General features: G+C 56.6%; 1 protein-coding gene across 1 annotated transcript in view; it reads left to right on the top strand.

Annotated features, from left to right (window-relative positions):
* Positions 1 to 16,984, top strand: part of GREB1 (growth regulating estrogen receptor binding 1) — a 69,707-nt gene that overhangs the window by 16,322 nt on the left and 36,401 nt on the right. The window contains exons 4-13 of the mRNA XM_036263438.1: positions 1,890 to 2,072; positions 3,355 to 3,498; positions 5,054 to 5,182; positions 6,986 to 7,099; positions 7,631 to 7,774; positions 11,037 to 11,222; positions 12,779 to 13,129; positions 15,043 to 15,171; positions 15,842 to 15,967; positions 16,535 to 16,732. Of these exons, the coding sequence (XP_036119331.1) occupies positions 1,890 to 2,072; positions 3,355 to 3,498; positions 5,054 to 5,182; positions 6,986 to 7,099; positions 7,631 to 7,774; positions 11,037 to 11,222; positions 12,779 to 13,129; positions 15,043 to 15,171; positions 15,842 to 15,967; positions 16,535 to 16,732 (1,704 nt within the window). The remainder of the gene's footprint in view (positions 1 to 1,889; positions 2,073 to 3,354; positions 3,499 to 5,053; positions 5,183 to 6,985; positions 7,100 to 7,630; positions 7,775 to 11,036; positions 11,223 to 12,778; positions 13,130 to 15,042; positions 15,172 to 15,841; positions 15,968 to 16,534; positions 16,733 to 16,984) is intronic.

The following is a 16,984-nucleotide window of genomic DNA, read 5'->3' on the forward strand; positions in this document are numbered from 1 at the left end:
GTGTCTTCTCTCTGTGGAGATGTGTCTTCTCTCTGTGGAGATGTGTCTTCTCTCTGTGGAGATGTGTCTTCTCTATGGAGATGTGTCTTCTCTGTGGAGATGTGTCTTCTCTCTGTGGAGATGTGTCATCTCTCTGTGGAGATGTGTCTTCTCTCTGTGGAGATGTGTCTTCTCTGTGGAGATGTGTCTTCTCTCTGTGGAGATGTGTCTTCTCTCTGTGGAGATGTGTCTTCTCTGTGGAGATGTGTCTTCTCTCTGTGGAGATGTGTCTTCTCTCTGTGGAGATGTGTCTTCTCTCTGTGGAGATGTGTCCTCTCTGTGGAGATGTGTCATCTCTGTGGAGATGTGTCTTCTCTCTGTGGAGATGTGTCTTCTCTGTGGAGATGTGTCTTCTCTCTGGAGATGTGTCATCTCTCTGTGGAGATGTGTCTTCTCTCTGTGGAGATGTGTCTTCTCTGTGGAGATGTGTCTTCTCTGTGGAGATGTGTCATCTCTCTGTGGAGATGTGTCTTCTCTCTGTGGAGATGTGTCTTCTCTCTGTGGAGATGTGTCTTCTCTGTGGAGATGTGTCTTCTCTCTGTGGAGATGTGTCTTCTCTCTGTGGAGATGTGTCTTCTCTGTGGAGATGTGTCTTCTCTCTGTGGAGATGTGTCTTCTCTCTGTGGAGATGTGTCCTCTCTGTGGAGATGTTTTGAACCAACTGATGTTATTTTGAACATTAGCTGGAGGTCTCAGGAATACTCTGTTTAAAAGCAGAACTTTTGCCCGGCCGGTGTGGCTCAGTGGTTGAGCGTCGACCCTGCACCAAGAGGTCGCTGGTTCAATTCCCGGTCAGGGCACGTGCCCAGGTTGTGGGCCAAATCCCCAGTGGGGGGCATGCAGGAGGCGGCCAATCGATGTTCTCTCTCATCGATGTTTCTCTCTCTCTTTCTCTCTCTAATATCAAAAAGGAAAAAAAATATCAAAGCAGAACTTAGCAGAGGCACATGGCCTAAGTTGAAATGACCTCTGTGAACTTATCAGCCAGAGAATACGATCGGATACACTAGTCTCAGCCCCAGGGCCCCTCCCAAAGCGCCTGTGCCATGGAAAGCAGAGGCACCGGCGGGCACCAGGTGGAAAAGCCGCCTGTCACGTTCCTCTGGCAGTAACCAGCAGTTCTGCGTCCGAACAGACTTTGCAGCTCCTGACTTGTTCTCAAGCTTGTTCTCGGGACTCCGATAGTTCGCAGGAGGTAGTTTCGCCATCACCGCTGCACAGACCGCCTTCCCAGGGCCCCACAGCGGTGGGAGCCTCTGTCAACTCTCAGAAAGGCCCACCTGGCCTCGGGCGGCAGGGCACTGACTCCGTGGTGGCCACATTGTAGCGTCTTTGCTGCACTGGCTGCCGAGCCCCGAATTCCCTCGCCACGGCCCTGGCCAGGCACTGGGGACCTGAATTAATTTCTTTTCAGCAACTCACGGGGTCCAATGTCTTGACTCCGGATGGGATATGGACTCCCAAGAGGTCGTCTCCTGCCTCTAATGTCAGGACGCAAATGCTGAGGTTCGGTAACTGGCCCGCACTGGGAGGTGGGGGCAGGCCAGGTCACCCCCTGCGCGAGACCGCTCTCGTCTGTCAAGGTCGCTCCGCGTACAGGTTTTCAGATAGACTCCTAAGCAGGTTCCGTCTTCCACGCTTGCCTGGGTCCATCGCTACGGCCAAGTCTTCTTGGTCCTTCCGGTGGAGTCAAGGCTGGGCCAGCCCAAGACGATGGGGACCTTTGCCCTGTGGGAGACTCTGGGTGATGTAGAGAACGTGGGTGGTCCGAGTTTCTGTGACCTGCGTGCTTTTTGAGGAGGGCTTTGGAGGTCAGCCGGAAGGTGTTCATGGTTTGTCTCTTCCTCCAGGCTTCTCTGGGAATTGTGTCGGCTGTGGAAAGAAAGGCTTCTGTTACTTCACGGAATTCTCCAATCACATAAATCTTAAGTTGACCACTCAGCCCAAGAAACAGAAACACCTGAAGTATTACCTGGTGCGCAATGCCCAAGGGGCTCTGACCAAAGGCCCTCTCATTTGCTGGAGAGGCTCAGGTGAGAAGGTGCTGTCTGCAGGACTTAGCAGAGAGGCCAGCGGGTGGAGTTCAAATGCCACTTGCACGACGGCTGTTCAGCGTCTAGCGGCAGCCTAATTGTGTGGGCCATTTAAAAGTTGACAGAGGGCCACACCAGCCTGTACCTTCTTGTGGCAAGTGTTTGGAGGGTTCTCGAGTTGGGGTGAACTTGCCCCCAGGGAAGATTTGGCGTTGCCTGCAGAGATGTCTGACGGTCCTGACTGGAGGGTGCTCCTGCATCCGATGGGTGGAGCACAGAGGGGTGCCGAACACCCCGCAGCTCATAGGATGCCCTCAGGGTCACCTGGTCTCCATGCTGTGGTGCCAAGTTGCGAAGTCCCAATTTAGAGAAACTTGGCTTAAATAATGTCCCCTCCACTCTCCCAGTCCTTGAAGAAGTCACTGGGCTCCACCGCTCCCCTCTGTCCCCACTGTGGGACAGGGCACATGACCACAGTCAGCTGTGCAGGGGAGGCACAGGGGTAGATTTCAGAGGCCCAGGCACGGGAGCTCCCTGACATTCCCCCCTTAGCCAGTGTGTAGGGGCATGTTCTAGAAGGTTCTCAGTGAGACGACCAGGAGAACCAGCCGTCTGTCCCTCACCTACCCCTGTGGGTTCACGTCCAGTCACCTGGAATCTCCCAGCGGCTTCCATGAGCAGAACAGGGGCTTCAGGAGGGGCTGGTCTGGGCGTTCCTCCCCCCCCCCCCCCCATCGCCTTTGCCTTCTCTCGTTTCCTTACATCACTCAGTAACTATTTCTGGAGCCGCTACTACGCCCCAGTCATTTTCTAGGCCCCGGGAAGGCAGTGGTTCTTCCCCTGTGGGACCAGCGGAGGGTTTTGATTGCTTGCACCTTGAAGGTTAGGTACGTCCCTGGGCCGGAGGGGAACTCACAGGCCGGAGGAAGGTGTTGGCCTGACATACCTTTGAGTGATACTCTGTTCTCTCCTTGGACTTGAAGGGCAGCGATTGGATGATGCGTGTGTGTCATCTGTTTTTCTCTCTTCCCCAAATGTCACTCTTGTCCTCTCCCGACAGTCAGAGTGTCCCTGGGATGGACCCCTGCCCTTGGCGTGCAGCTGCGGGGGTTGTCACCCCCTCCCCCCCAAGCTGCACTGCAGCCAAGAGCAGGGTGTTGTTGGCCCCACGGCGGTTGTCTGTGTACCTGGCTCTCCTGCAGGACAGACCCAGCCTGGGCGATCATCTGTAACTAGCGGGGGAGCAGTGAGCTGGTTTTCACCGCAGTGTCTTGTCCTGTAGAGTTCAGAGGCCGGCCGACCACCGCCGGCCCTTGCTCCAGTTCCCTCTTCCCGCCGCTGGACAGCTCTGGGCCCCTGGCTGCCTTCTCCAGCGAGCCCACGCCCGGGACCAACGCCAGCATTCCTCCGGGGGCCCCGCCGGCAGGTGAGGCGGCCGAGCAGCCACCAGCAAGTCTGCTGGGATTTTTATGCAGCCAAACCCTCAAGATAAACAGGGGTGCGCTTTGTGGTCTCTTTCTCCGCAACGCCTTTGCATGTCGTCCTGAATTTGGGATGGTTTTCGACACAGAATGCTTTATTTTTAACTTGGAAAGGTGTTCTGTGTTCCTGTTAGCTATGTCACGTGACCCGGGGGTGGGGGTCCCTCTGCACCCCCAGTGTGCAGCATGGAGCTCGCTCTGTAATGGGCGCCAAGTCCGTGTTGGAGCTGGGCCCTGGGAGGGGCAGGTGAGACTCGACCGCTTCGTGCCGTGCTCAGTGTGCCCCGCTGTGGGTACTCGTCAACCCCCAACGGGCCCCCTGCCAGCAGGCCTTCGTCTCCCATGGCACTGCCTGGGGATCCAGGCCCTGGCGCTGGTCTGGATCTCACGAGCAGCAGGGGCAGAGTTCAGATCTGACGCACGCATTTCTGGTTGAGGGGCTTAGCGATCCGCCCTTCTGAGCAGACCTGAGAAACATGAGGGTCGTTACCACGGGAGGTGGCAGCCTTCCCAGGGACTCAAGGGGGTTGGTGGTTTTCATTATCCCGCCCAGAGGGTCTGTAGACAGCCGAGAGGGGGCGCCAGAGCCCTTGCCCACCTGGTGCCCACCTGGCGCATCCCCTCCGTAACCAAGAGGTTGCACCTGGGCTGGGGACACGCCCTCCTCCAGCTACCACACCGCCCTCTCCAGTGGCGTCTGGTATCTGCCGTTGTCCTCACTGTGCCCAGGCTGCCGCCGTGGCGACAGGAGAGACGGCGCTTTGGCACCAGAATGCCCGGGGAGGAGGGGTGTGGCCACTTCTCTGCTGGCGGATTCGGGGCAAGTCATTTCGGGTCGCCGAGTCTGTTTCCTCATCTGAAGACTGGAGGAAATCTGTTCTCGCCGGCAGGGGTTGTACGAGTTAAGGAGGTTGCGTGAGAGCAGATCTTAGCGCTTCTGCCGGTCACACTCCTCCACGGACGTGACTGTTAACTCACGCCGTCTTCACACGGCTCTGCTGCGAGCCCGTTTTATGGAGGAGGAAGTGGAAGCGGAGGGAGTTTGAGGGGGTTCCCCAGCTAGTGCGGCGAGCTTCAGAAAAGCAGGACCCATGAATGCCCCCGGAATTATCCTCAGACCCGGGGAGCCCCAGCCTGGACCTCGGTGCCCTCACCTCTCAGCTCCCCTGAGCCTGTCTGATGCGAACCTGAGTCTGGAGGGTGAAGGAGAAGGTCGAGGGAGCTGGGCCAGTCTCGGGGCCAGTCCTGGATTCCCAGAGCCCCACTGGCCCTTCCCACAGGGAGCGCTCACCATAGGAGCGTGTGTGCACGGGTGTGCACGTGCGTGTGTGTGCGTATGTTTCCTCAGAAGGGCAGCATCACTGTGTCAGGAGTCTGACCCCCGCAGTGGGCCTCGTCAGAGAAAAGCTAGTTGGAAAAGATGGAAGAACAGTCATGCCCAGCTTGCTGGGCTCAGAACGTGCGGTGACTGACCTGTTGTGTCTCTTTCTCTTTGCTCAGGACCAGCCTCTGATCACCCCTCACTGACCGCAGCGACGAGCCCAGCTGTTTTCAACGGCCAAGACTCTCCGAAGCACCAGCAGCTGGTGAAGAGCAAGCTGTCGGCCGTGCCACGGCCCTCGGCGCTAGGTAGCCGCCCTTGTCTGGGTCAAAGCCTCGGGCGGGCCTGGGATTCTCCTAGAATTGGTGTTGCTTGGAAGGAGAGTCTGGCCAGGTCAGCAGGTGCCTCCTGAGTCTCACCCAAAATGCCAAGTCGTGCCCCCACCACGAGGAGACGCTGGTGCCACGGGGGCAGCTCCTGGTGACGTTTCGGGAGAGTTCTTGGGCCCAGAGGCAGTTCGGGTCAGCGTCCCAAAGGGGGGAACATCTGTAGATCTCCCGCTGTTAGCAGGCCCAGCCGCTCCGCAGTTTAGTGCGGTTGTTGGCGGACGGCACCGCGGGCTTGGTGGGGCCTTTTCCGCCGACACTGGCAGAGGCTGTGGTCTACGCGGAGCCATGAGAACAGCAGCTGTCTCGGAGGTTGTGGGGTACAGGAGCCCCTGTTTGAACACTCTCTGTAAACGAAGTGCTTTATGTTTTCAACTCTTTTTTTTAATCCTCACCCGAGGATACTTTTTCCATTTATCTTCAGACAGAGTAGGAGGGAGAGAGAGAGAGAGAAACATCAATGTGAGACATCAATTGGTTGCCTCTCGAATGATCCCCACCAGGACCAGGGACTGAACCGCAACTGAGGTATGTGCCCTTGACCAGAATCGAACCCGCAACCCTTCAGTCTGTGGGCCGACGCTCTAACGGCTGAGCCAAACCGGCCAGGGCAATGTGTTGTTAAGTGTTTATTCAGTATTAAAACTCATGTGCTATCCGTCTGAAGAAGAGGTGAAGAGTGTTGGGTTCCTTTCTGAGATTTAGGGCAATCAGCCTGGCTGCAGTGAGCCTGGGCACCCTTGCGGGAGGTGTTTCTCCCTCCCCAGAGATGTTTCCAGAGCGTCGATGCTACAGGCCCAGGCGGGGCCCAGGAGAGGACGGTTTTAACAGGGCCCTGCTGGTCCTGTCCAGCTCTGTCTCAGGCCAGACTCAGAGAAACGCTGCCCAGAAGGGTGGTTCTTTGCCCTGGTGAGGCCTGAGACTCACGGGGAGCCTGGAGCTCACGGGCCTGCCCGTTCCTTCCCCACCCAGATGCTGGGGCCCTGGTTTACATGGGGTGGGGCTGCTCAGCCATGGAGGATTCTGAACGTTTCCCAGTGAGTTTAAGGTGCCGTCAGGGTTGAACGTGTAGCTCTAAATGTAGGAGAAATTTTGCATCCAAGAATTGGTCCAAAAAATACGGTAACTAATTTTTGATATTTTGAATAACCCACGAACATGGCGTGAGTCACAGGCATGCTCTCATCCAGCGTGGGCAGGATGACTCATTAACAGCAGTGGGTACAACTTCTGTTCCCCTTGATTTTTTTTAGTCTGAAATGAGCTTTGAAGGCTGGAGTGGGGACAGGAACACTGGTGGATCGGTACTGCCCCCAAGTGGTGAAACTGCAGCAGTGCAGTGAATGTGCTGCGGCTTGTCTCCGGGAACGTGTTAATACAGGGAAACGGGAGCTGCTGCTGCTGAGGCTGTGGGTCCGGGTGGCATCCATTCACCGGGCCCGCACTCTGTACTTCACATATATTCTCTGTGGTCCTGGCCAGGGCACCTTTCCGAGTACGTTTCATCATCTCAATTTAAAGGCGAAGGAGCTAAGTCTCCAGTTGAAGCTTCTACACCTGCACGGCTTTGGAATGAAGCATTTACAGAGGCCAACAGGATGTCTCCTTATGCCAGGATGCTCCAATAGATGCTAAACCCACCGTGACTGTGATTGTAAAATATAGCAAATGAGTGACCTCCGAGTCGGGGGGGACAGCCTAATCCACACTCTAAATGTTGTCTAGGTATCTTCTCAAACTCCGGGCCCCCCAAAAAGCGCCACAAAGGGTGGTCTCCAGAGTCTCCCTCGGCTGCAGACGGTGGCTACCCCCAGGGTGGTGGGAACAGAGCTAAGTATGGTAAGTGACGAGAGGTTTGCCAAAAATCAAGGCTCAGGTACCAGCAGTGGCTGCGCTGCTGGTGGGCGTGTGTGCGTGTGGGCATGTGTGCGTGTGTGTGTGTGGGCATGTGTGCGTGTGTGCATGTGCATTTTTGTGCCTGTTGGTGAGAAATGTCTAGGGAGGCTGACTTTGGTACCACTATAGGCTCTCTTTCTGTGTCTCAGAGTTGCTTCCCAAGGCCCAGAATCCCCGCACAGTAGTGAGTTCCCTGTTCCCAAAGGGATTTTAAAGGAGCTTACCTGTCACTTGTCAGGGTTATTGAAGAGGAGACGGGGTCATAGGGTGGGGAAGGTTAGACTAAGTGACCTTCAAGATACTTTTGACCAGAGACTTTGTGATTACACGTCTTGGGTGCTCCCGTAGCAGGGGTGGAGGCGGGGTGGGGGCTATGGGTCAAGTTGTAGGAGAGGTGTTGGCTGGCCTGACGTCAAGTCTGCTGGAGAGGGATGTCTCGTCTGTGTGTCTTCCTGACACTCGGTGTGTTTCCAGAGAGCGCGGGCATGTCCTGCGTGCCCCAGGTTGGCTTGGTGGGACCAGCTTCCGTCACCTTTCCCGTGGTGGCCTCCGGAGAGCCAGTGTCTGTCCCCGACAACTTGCTGAAGATATGCAAGGCCAAGCCGGTGATATTTAAAGGCAAGTCCGGCTCTCGGTGCGGGTGGGGGGTGTGGCTAGAGGAAGGCGTGAGAAACGGGCAACATCCGGACGTCGCTCCACGCCAAGGGGGAGGTCCTGAGCAATCAGTCAAACTCTTTCCAGGGCCACGAAAGAACCAAGCAGACCAGTCGTGGCCGTAGCCCCCGATCAGGTGCCAACAGCGACGGAGCTCGTCACAGTTCCCACGACAGGCCTGAGTGGAATGATTCTGGTCCATGATGTGCACTTGCTGGTTCATTCGTTCTTTCCTTCCTTCCCCCGCTCACCCTCACTGAGCTCCTGCCACAAGGACGGGCTCGGGCTCAGCACCGGGGGTGACACGTGGCTCCTCCGCCTGCTCACTTATGAGACCAGGAGCCCCAGTCTGGGATGGTCGTGCTGTCACCCGATGCCACGGGCGTTTTTGATCTGAATTCTGACTTTGGTCGGGCAGAGGTAGCCATGGTTAGTGTGGGGAAGCATGAAACAAAACTAGGTTTGATCGCTGTTTTGTGCACTTGGCTAATGTATGCTGCGTGGGGGTCGATTTGGGGCCGAACTAAAAAGAAATCCCTTTTTCGCCCTGGCCAGTTTGGCTCAGTGGTCAGAACGTCGGCCTGCGGACCAGAGAGTCCCGGGTTCGATTCCTGCTAAGGGCACGTACCTTGGTTGCAGTTTGTCCCCGGCCCTGGTTGGGGTTGTGTGGGTGGCAGCCACTCGATGTGTCTCTCTCACATCGATGTTTCTCTCTCTCTCTTCCTCCCGCTCTATCTGAAGATAAATGCAAAAAATGTTCTCGGGTGAGGATAAAAAAACCCAGAAATCCCTTTTTCTAATGAAGTGGGAGACCTTGAGATGTGAGGACTTGGCCTGATTGGTTTGATGATGGCCCACCCATACTGTGTGCTGGCATCTAATAACACACACACATGTACACATGTGCTCACGCACACACATGCACACACAGACTTGCACACATGCGCCTTAAGTACATTCACACTGTATTGGTACCATGTTTGTAGAAAAAGGAGAGAGGGTGGTAGGAGAGCAGGAGAGGTAATCACACTGTTATTAAGAAATAAGAGCCCTGGCCGGTTTGGCTCAGCGGTTAGAGCGTCGGCCTGCGGTACAGAGAGACCTGGGTTCAGTTCCCGCTAAGGGCACATACCTCGGTTGCAGTTTGTCCCCGGCCCTGGTTGGTCGTGCGGGTGGCAGTCACTCGATGTGTCCCTTCACATCGATGTTTCTCTCTCTCTCTCTTCCTCTCTCTCCCTCCGCTCTATCTGAACAAAAAATGGAAAAATGTCCTCGGGTGAGGATTTAAAAAAAAAAAAAAGAATTTAAGAAAGAAATAAGAGCCCTGGCCGGTTTGGCTCAGCGGTTAGAGCGTCGGCCTGCGGTCCGGAGAGACCCGGGTTCGGTTCCCGCTAAGGGCACGTACCTCGGTTGCAGTTTGTCCCCGGCCCTGGTCGGTCGTGTGGGTGACAGCCACTCGATGTGTTCCTTTCACATTGATGTTTCTCTCTCTCTCTCTGTTCCTCTCTCTCCCTCCCACTCTACCTGAACAAAAAAATGGGAAAATGTCCTCGGGTGAGGATAAAAAACAAACAAAAAAAACCCAAAAACAAAACAACAACAAAAAAGAAATAAGAGAGGGCATTCTTTTCCTTTAAAACTAAAAATGGACAGGGTACTCAGGAAGAAGGGTGCCGACCTGGGTTTAGAACGAGGCCGTTTCTAACCAAAGCGAAGGTCAGCACCGAGTCGCAAGGCCACGCGCGCCTGCGGTAGGCCTAGAACACGCTGACAAGGACACAGCGAGGCAGGATGCAGATCTTGACGCTGTGGGCCAGCAGCCTCGAAGAGGTGGGGCGGGGGCCCAGCAGCCCCATTCCTGGAGCTCACTGTGCCTCCTGTCACGGCCCCTCTGTTTCGGCTGAGTCCCTCTTTGTCGTGAGCTGGTCCCTGACCCCTTCTCCCACTACCGTGTGCCCAGGCCTGCCTGTGAGTGCAGACCCACCCGGGCCTTCTCTGTGAAGCCACCTCCGTTTCCCTTTTATCTGGGTCCCACTGCAGTTTTGCTGTGCCTCTTTTACGCCAAATGCCACATCCTGCCTTTTTTCTTTTTTTTTTACCCTCACCCGAGGACATTTTTCCATATTTTGTTCAGGTAGAGTGGGAGGGAGAGAGAGAGAGAGAGAAACATCGATGTGAAAGGAACACATCGAGTGGCTGCCACCCGTACAACCGACCAGACAAACTGCAACCGAGGTACGCGCCCTTAGCGGGAACCGAACCCGGGTCTCTCAGTACCGCAGGCCCACGCTCTAACCACTGAACCAAACCGGCCAGGGCCACATCCTGCCTTTTGAACTGCTTCTTTATGTTGCCTCTTATCCGCCATAATATCCATGAGCAGTACTGCCCACCCTGAGGGCCGTGGGCCAGGAGAACCAGCACCACCCAGACCTTATCAGAGGTGTGGCTTCCCAAACCCACCCCAGAATTAGGGTCAGCCGCCCTTCCTGCACCAGAAGCTCTGTGGTGGGGCCCAGCCTTTCGGGGGACACTCATGCTACATTTGCTTATCTCAGGAAGCCCATGAGAACTTCTTATCTCTGTTTCACAATGTGGAGGCGGAGGCTTAGAGAAGTTAAGCTTCTCGCTTGGGGTCACGTAGCTCATGAAGGGCACAGAGGAGATTCGAACCTGGCCTGGGCTCTTCCGTCTCGGAGAGTTGACCACGGAACGAGTCTTGTAGGTTTGTTAAAGCCTGTGTCAAGTCTGTCCGTTTGCAGCATCTCTGGTCTGCACAGGGATTTATTTTCCAAATTCAGCTTGTCAGAGAGTTCTGGGAGGACTGGGGCAGACAGAATTCCACGAGTCGCTGGGGAGGCTCGGCCGGCGAGTCCTGGCAAAGATCCAGAAGGCGTCACCCACACGAGGGGCTCCTGAGTCGGTGCTGAAGGAGCAGCACCGGGGTGGCCGTCCAGCCTCAGCACGGCTCTCTGGGCCTTCCCTGCTCACCTGTGAAATAAGGGATCGGACTGAATGAACCAGCAGATGTGACTGCCCGGTTAGTTGTGAGAGCAGGGACTCCAGATCCGCAGGGCAGGACGGCCGAGGTTTCCCTGAAGAAGGCGCTTGGGTTACGTAGAGGCAGCTCGCCCGCGCTTGAACTCCCTCACACGCAGAGATCCAGTCGTGGGCCCCAGGTCGGCCCGAGGCCAGAGGACCAGCGGATGCTGTTCTTCATCCGCAGGCCACGGGAACTTCCCTTACCTGTGCGGCAACCTGAGCGACGTGGTGGTGAGCCCGCTGCTGTACGCGTGCTACCAGAACTCCCAGTCCATCTCCAGAGCCTACGAGCAGTACGGAGCCTCCGCCATACAGCCCATCTCGGAGGAGATGCAGCTGCTGCTCACCGTCTACTACCTGGTCCAGCTGGGTGAGTCCCTCCCTCGGCGGGAGCCTCGGGGGAGTGCCGGCTACGGGAGCCGCGGGAGTCGTGCCTTCATCACTGGCCCTCACTGACAGCCCTTGTGCAGAGCAGCTCTGGCTGGTGCAAGTGAGGTACAGGGGACAGGCCGGCGGATGTTATCAGGGGCTGCCGCGGTCACCGCCCCGGGGGGCTGGGAAGGGCTTAAAACAGGTCAGAATCTGCGGAGATAGTTAGAAAATGCTTTACCTGCCGAGAGCTGAGTGAAGACTGATCGCTGACTGTTGGTTTGGGCATATGGAAGTGATCTGCAACCTTGACGGGGGGTGTACGAGGAGTGTGGGGACGGAAACCATATGGGAGTGGATTGGAGAGGGGTGTGGCAGCTGTGGACAGTCCCTGGAGCTTGGGGGGGGGGGGGTTGTTCTGGAAGGGGTTGTGGGCTCATGGGAAAGATTTTAAACATGGGAGATGGAATAGCAAATCCAGTATAATTGGACACAGCCCCGTGAGTGGATGGTGTGACCCCCACTTGTTCAGATCAGGAAACTGTCGTAGGAGAGCTCAGGGCTCTGCAGCCGGTGCTGGGTGGGGCTGGGTGGGAACACGTCCTCTGAGTAGAAGTGTGGCGTTCTTTCTCCCAGCTCACCCAAATAGAAAACGTGGACCCATACACCAGAAAATACCAGCAGGAAACAAATGTTGAAAAGGATTCAATCTCACTGGTCATTATAGGGATGCAGAGATGCAAATGAACAAATCAGACACATAGAATTTTTCTCAGTTAAATTATTGACGGCAACTCGAGTGAAACCATTATCATCATGCGCCATTCACGTGGTGGTAAGGTGGCGTGTTTGGACCATCTAGAAAAAGTCTGATGATGTGGAGTCATCGGCTCTGTAAGCTCATGTTGGAGAGTTTAGGCTGAGGACATTATGTCCTATACAAAAAGATGTGCACTGCAGAATTATTTATAATGGTGATGCTTTGGAGGCAATAAAAGGACCAACATTAGGGACATTGCTAAATAAATGAAGGTACATCCGTATGATGGAACATCCTTTGCCCATTATCGGTGCCGTTTATGAAGATGTTCATCAGCATGGAAACTGATTAGGATGTAATGGGAGGGAAAATGGACCAGCCCTGAAGCTGTAGGCTCATAATCTTGACCGCGATTTAAAACCTGCCTGTGGGGGTGGGGTGGGTCGGTGCAGATACTGAGAAATATACAAAAATAGTTGTGGTTCTGTTAGGATGGTGAGATTATAGCTGCTTTTCTGGCCCCACTTCCTCCCTGTATTTCCCGGAGACCTGTGACACGATGCAACATAAACAACGTAGATTATGTTGTTTTAAAATTAGCTTACGTGCATTTCCCCAGAATTGCCTGGTGTATTTGTACGAAGCCAGCGCGTGGGGCGCATGGGGCGTGTGGGGCGTGAGGGGCGTGTGGGGGCGCGAGGGGCGCGTGGGGCGCATGGGGGCGCGAGGGGTGCGTGGGGCTCGTGGGGCGCGCGGGGCGCGTGCTGAAGCCCCTTCCGCCCGCCCTGTGTTGCCAGCGGCGGACCAGGTGCCCCTGATGGAGGACCTGGAGCAGATCTTCCTGCGCTCCTGGCGCGAGTCGCACCTGACGGAGATCCGGCAGTACCAGCAGGCGCCGCCGCAGCCCTTCCCGCCCGCGCCCAGCGCCGTGGCACCCGTCACCTCGGCGCAGCTGCCCTGGCTGGCCGGCCTGGCCGCCAGCTCCTGCAACGACAGCGTGCACATCATCGAGTGCACCTACTCGCTGGCCGAGGGCCTCTCCGAGATGTTCCGGCTGCTCATCGAGGGCAAGCTGGCCAAGACCAACTACGTGGTGATCATCTGCGCCTGCCGGAACGCGGCCATCGACTCCTGCATCGCCGTCACCGGTGAGGCCCCCCCCCGCGCCCCGCTGCCTTGGTTTCCCAGTCGCCTTCCTTTGCAGTTCTGCCCCTTTTGCTTCTCGTGGCCTGGGGTTTGCAGCGACAGTCAGATAGGGACTGCAGTGCGTGCCCAGTAGCCCTCCTGTACCAGCTGCTGGGGCCGGACTGTGAGCTTGGTGAAAATCCCATTCCTCTGTGATGGAATGGGGAGCAGCCCCCCCACCCCCACTGGGACGACTTTGGGAGCTGGACAAACCCGTGGAAAGCCTGGCTTTCCTAGGCACCTGCAATGTGGCCTTCTAGACCGTTTCTTCTATCTAATGGAGGTTGGAAACAATCAAATACAAAAACCAGTGACCTCACTGTGCTGTGTGGGTTAAGGAGCCCGTTAACGAATTAACTATAAAAACGCTTGTTGAACCCTACTTTGTGCAGCTGTGGTCGGGGCTGGGGGTACAGGACTGCAGGCCTGTTTCCCTGGAGCAAGTGTTCTGCTCGGGGGTCGGACCCCAACCCAGCACAGAGCCTCGGAGGTGGGAGGGTGCAGTTAGGGGTGCAGTTAGGGGGTCAGGAGAGCCTCTCCAATGGAATGTCATCAGAGCAGGAACCTGAGAATCGAGGAAGCAAATGATGTCGACATTGGGGCGGCCGCAGGGCCCCCCAGTACCATGTGGCGGCATGCACGCTTGGTGTTTGGGGGCACAGCAGGATGGCCAGGGCAGAGGACAGCGCCGTGGGGCTATGTGGCAGCCGAGGCCACGTCAGAACTCTGGATTTTTTTCTGTGCGAGTTGGGAAACCACTGGAAGGTTTTGACCAGAGAAGAGATGTCATCTGGCTCTTGTTCCAGAAGGAGTTGCCCGTTCGTGTGGAGAACAGACTGCAGGGGTGGAGGCATGACTGGGGAGGAGGTGCTGGATGGGAGCCGGCCTGGCCGTCTGGGACCAGGCGGGTGGAAGTGGAGAGCAGCGGCCAGAGGCTGGGTGTATGCTGAAGTTGGTGCCTCCAGGGTTGCTGGGGGGTCCTGTGTTGAGTGTGGGAGGACGCAAGGGCCACCCCGCGGAGGAGGGCCTGCCTCGCCCGAGCCACGCGGTAGCGTCCATGAGGACGGGAACAGGGGCTTTCCATTTTAACCCGAAATGCTGTCTCTTTTAAAATTTACTTTAGAAAGCTCACGTTACTGCGCTCCAGTTGTAACCGCTCGTTGACCCTAAACTCAGTCTGTAGTTTAAAAAAACCCTCACCTGAGGATATTCTTCCATTTATTTTCAGATAGAGTGGGAGAGGGGTGGAGAGAGAGAGAAACACTGATGTGAGAAAGACACATCGGCTGGTTGCCTCCTTCACGATCCCAACCAGGGCTGGGGTCTGAACCGCCACCGAGGTAGGTGCCCTTGACAGGAATCGAACCCGCGACTCCTTGTCCACGGGCTGACCCCTAACCGCGGAGTCAACCGGCCAGGGCACATTCTGTGTTAGTAATGATGACCTTACATGGACTTGAGTGGTACGCCCAGTAGTAAACCCAGAGCCCCTCTGTGGCAGGCACTGGGCTAAGCGTCTTACAAACGGGGTCTTGTTTTCTCCTCTGGACGGTCCCGCGCAGCAGACGCTACGGTTAGCCCCGTCTTCCAGATGACGACACTGGGGCTGAAGGGTTCAGTAGCTCAGCCCGGGTCACACAGCTAAGGGGTCAGGGGAGAGTCAGGTTCCAAGGCCAGCACTCTGGGTTTCCCTCTTATTACCCCACGATGACACAGGGCCAGGATGGAGTCGGCCATGCGTTCCTCGGACGCGGGCTCTGAGCCAGGCATGGTGCTGGGCTTGGGGGAGAGCAGGAGAGGGTCAGGCACAGCCCTCCAGCCGGGAGCTCCCACGCGATTCGACACGGAGGGCTCACGACAGTTGTTTGTTTTCCAGGGAAATACCAAGCCCGGATCCTCTCTGAGAGCCTGCTCACCCCGGCGGAGTACCAGAAGGAAGTCAGCTACGAGCTGGTGACGGGGAAGGTGGACTCCCTGGGGGCCTTCTTTAGCACCCTCTGTCCAGGTAGGCTTGGAGGGAGACAGGTGCGAGTTCATGAATAGATCAGACAGAAATAAACAAAGACACGGAAGGGGAGCCCATCCCTCATGACCCACTGAGTCTGCCCTTGATTCAGATGTGTGGGGTGGCCCCTCTGGCCTGGGTATTAGTGTTTATAGCCCCGGCTGGCATGGTCCCCGGCTGGCATGGTCCCTGGCTGCCATCTCCCTGCCCTGGCTGTGGGTTCTGGGCTTTGTGGTTTCTGTCTTTTTGGGGCAGATGAGGACTCGAGGCTGTTGCTGTCTGCCTGTCTCCAAGGTGGTCCCGCCTCCCCTCTGAAGCCTGGGAAGCTTCTCACGGGCGCAGGGTGATCTCTGTGTCTTGCCCGTGGGTCCTGTGCTGGGCATGCCCTTCTCTGCTCTTTGCTGGCTACTCGCCCCCAGTCCCCCCTTCTCCAGGATGGGCCGGACCCGTTCCTCTGTCCCTCCACTGTCCCTTCTGTCCTAGCACCTGCCTGTCACTGTGTGATTTCCTCACGAGGCTCGGGCTCCTCGGCAGGTCGGCCAGGTCTTCTTTATCTCCGTTCCCCAGGCCCGGGGCGGGGCCTGCCCCACTGTGGGGGTCCCTAGGTGTTTGCTAACTTTCACGAGGTGGAAAGAAAACCCGATTCTGTTATCCATTCTGTTTCGGGCAGAGGGCGACATTGACATTTTGCTGGACAAATTTCATCAGGAAAACCAAGGCCATATTTCCTCCTCGCTCACTGCCTCTGTCACCAAGTCAGCGTCCCTGGATGTCGGCGGGGCCCCGGCGTGCACGAGTGAGTGGTGAGGGGGCTGGTGGCCAGGGTCCAAGGGCCCCCGGGCCACAAGGAAGCGATGTTAGAAGCACATCCGGAGGGCAGGGCTTCTCCTTAGCGAAAAGTAGACCTACCTCATTTTAATGTCAGTCCTGAATGGTAGAGGTCACTTACCCTGAAGTGTACAGGTGTAGACTTTTTCTGAGATGGCGCGTTTTTCTGTGCTGAACGTCAGCCGTGATGAAATGTTTAGTTATACTACGTTCCTGAGGAGCATGACATCTTTTCCTTCCAGAAGCTTGCAGCCTCTCCAAAGTCCAGCCTCAGCGCCAGCTTCCCTAGGATGCTGTCCTGTCCCCTCCAGGCAGAGCAGGTCACGGCCTCTGCGCCCCGAGCGCTGTCCATCCTCTGATGACTAAGCGGGGACAGGGGTGTGAGGCGACTCTCAGGGTGAAGAGCCCAGCGCAGGCGCTTGATAAATGCTGGCGTGTTCCCCCTACACGGGGTGCACCGCTCCGTTCCCCTCAGAGGCCCAGGGCCCCGGCCATCTGCTCCCGGGCACCTCACCTGCACGGGCTCTGGTTCCAGGTTACAGTCTGGAGCCCCCCCACATCCGGCCCTTCCAGCTGGCCGTGGCTCAGAAACTCCTCTCCCACGTGTGCTCCATTGCCGACTCCAGCACCCAGAGTCTGGACTTAGGGTCCTTCGAGAAGGTGGACTTTCTGATTTGTATTCCCCCCTCGGAAGTGACCTACCAGCAGACCCTGTTCCACGTCTGGCACTCAGGTAGGGGGCCCCTCGGGGTGAGCTGGGGTGTCTGCGTGGGAAGCTTCAATCTGCTTGAATTCAGGTTGGGATTTCAACGCCAGTCTTCGCTCCGAAGTCAGGACGCGGCTGTTGCCCCCATTCGCTCAGTCACGAAACTGAGGCCCAGACGTAACAGCTCTACCTGGACCTTGTCATCTGTTAGAGGGCGGAGCGGGACTGGGATGTCACTCTGTCCCACTCAGGTCCATGACCCGGGTGTTGATGTCCTGC

The sequence above is a fragment of the Molossus molossus genome, unplaced genomic scaffold (assembly GCF_014108415.1).
Source record: "Molossus molossus isolate mMolMol1 unplaced genomic scaffold, mMolMol1.p scaffold_m16_p_15, whole genome shotgun sequence".
Classification (NCBI taxonomy): Eukaryota; Metazoa; Chordata; class Mammalia; order Chiroptera; family Molossidae; genus Molossus; species Molossus molossus.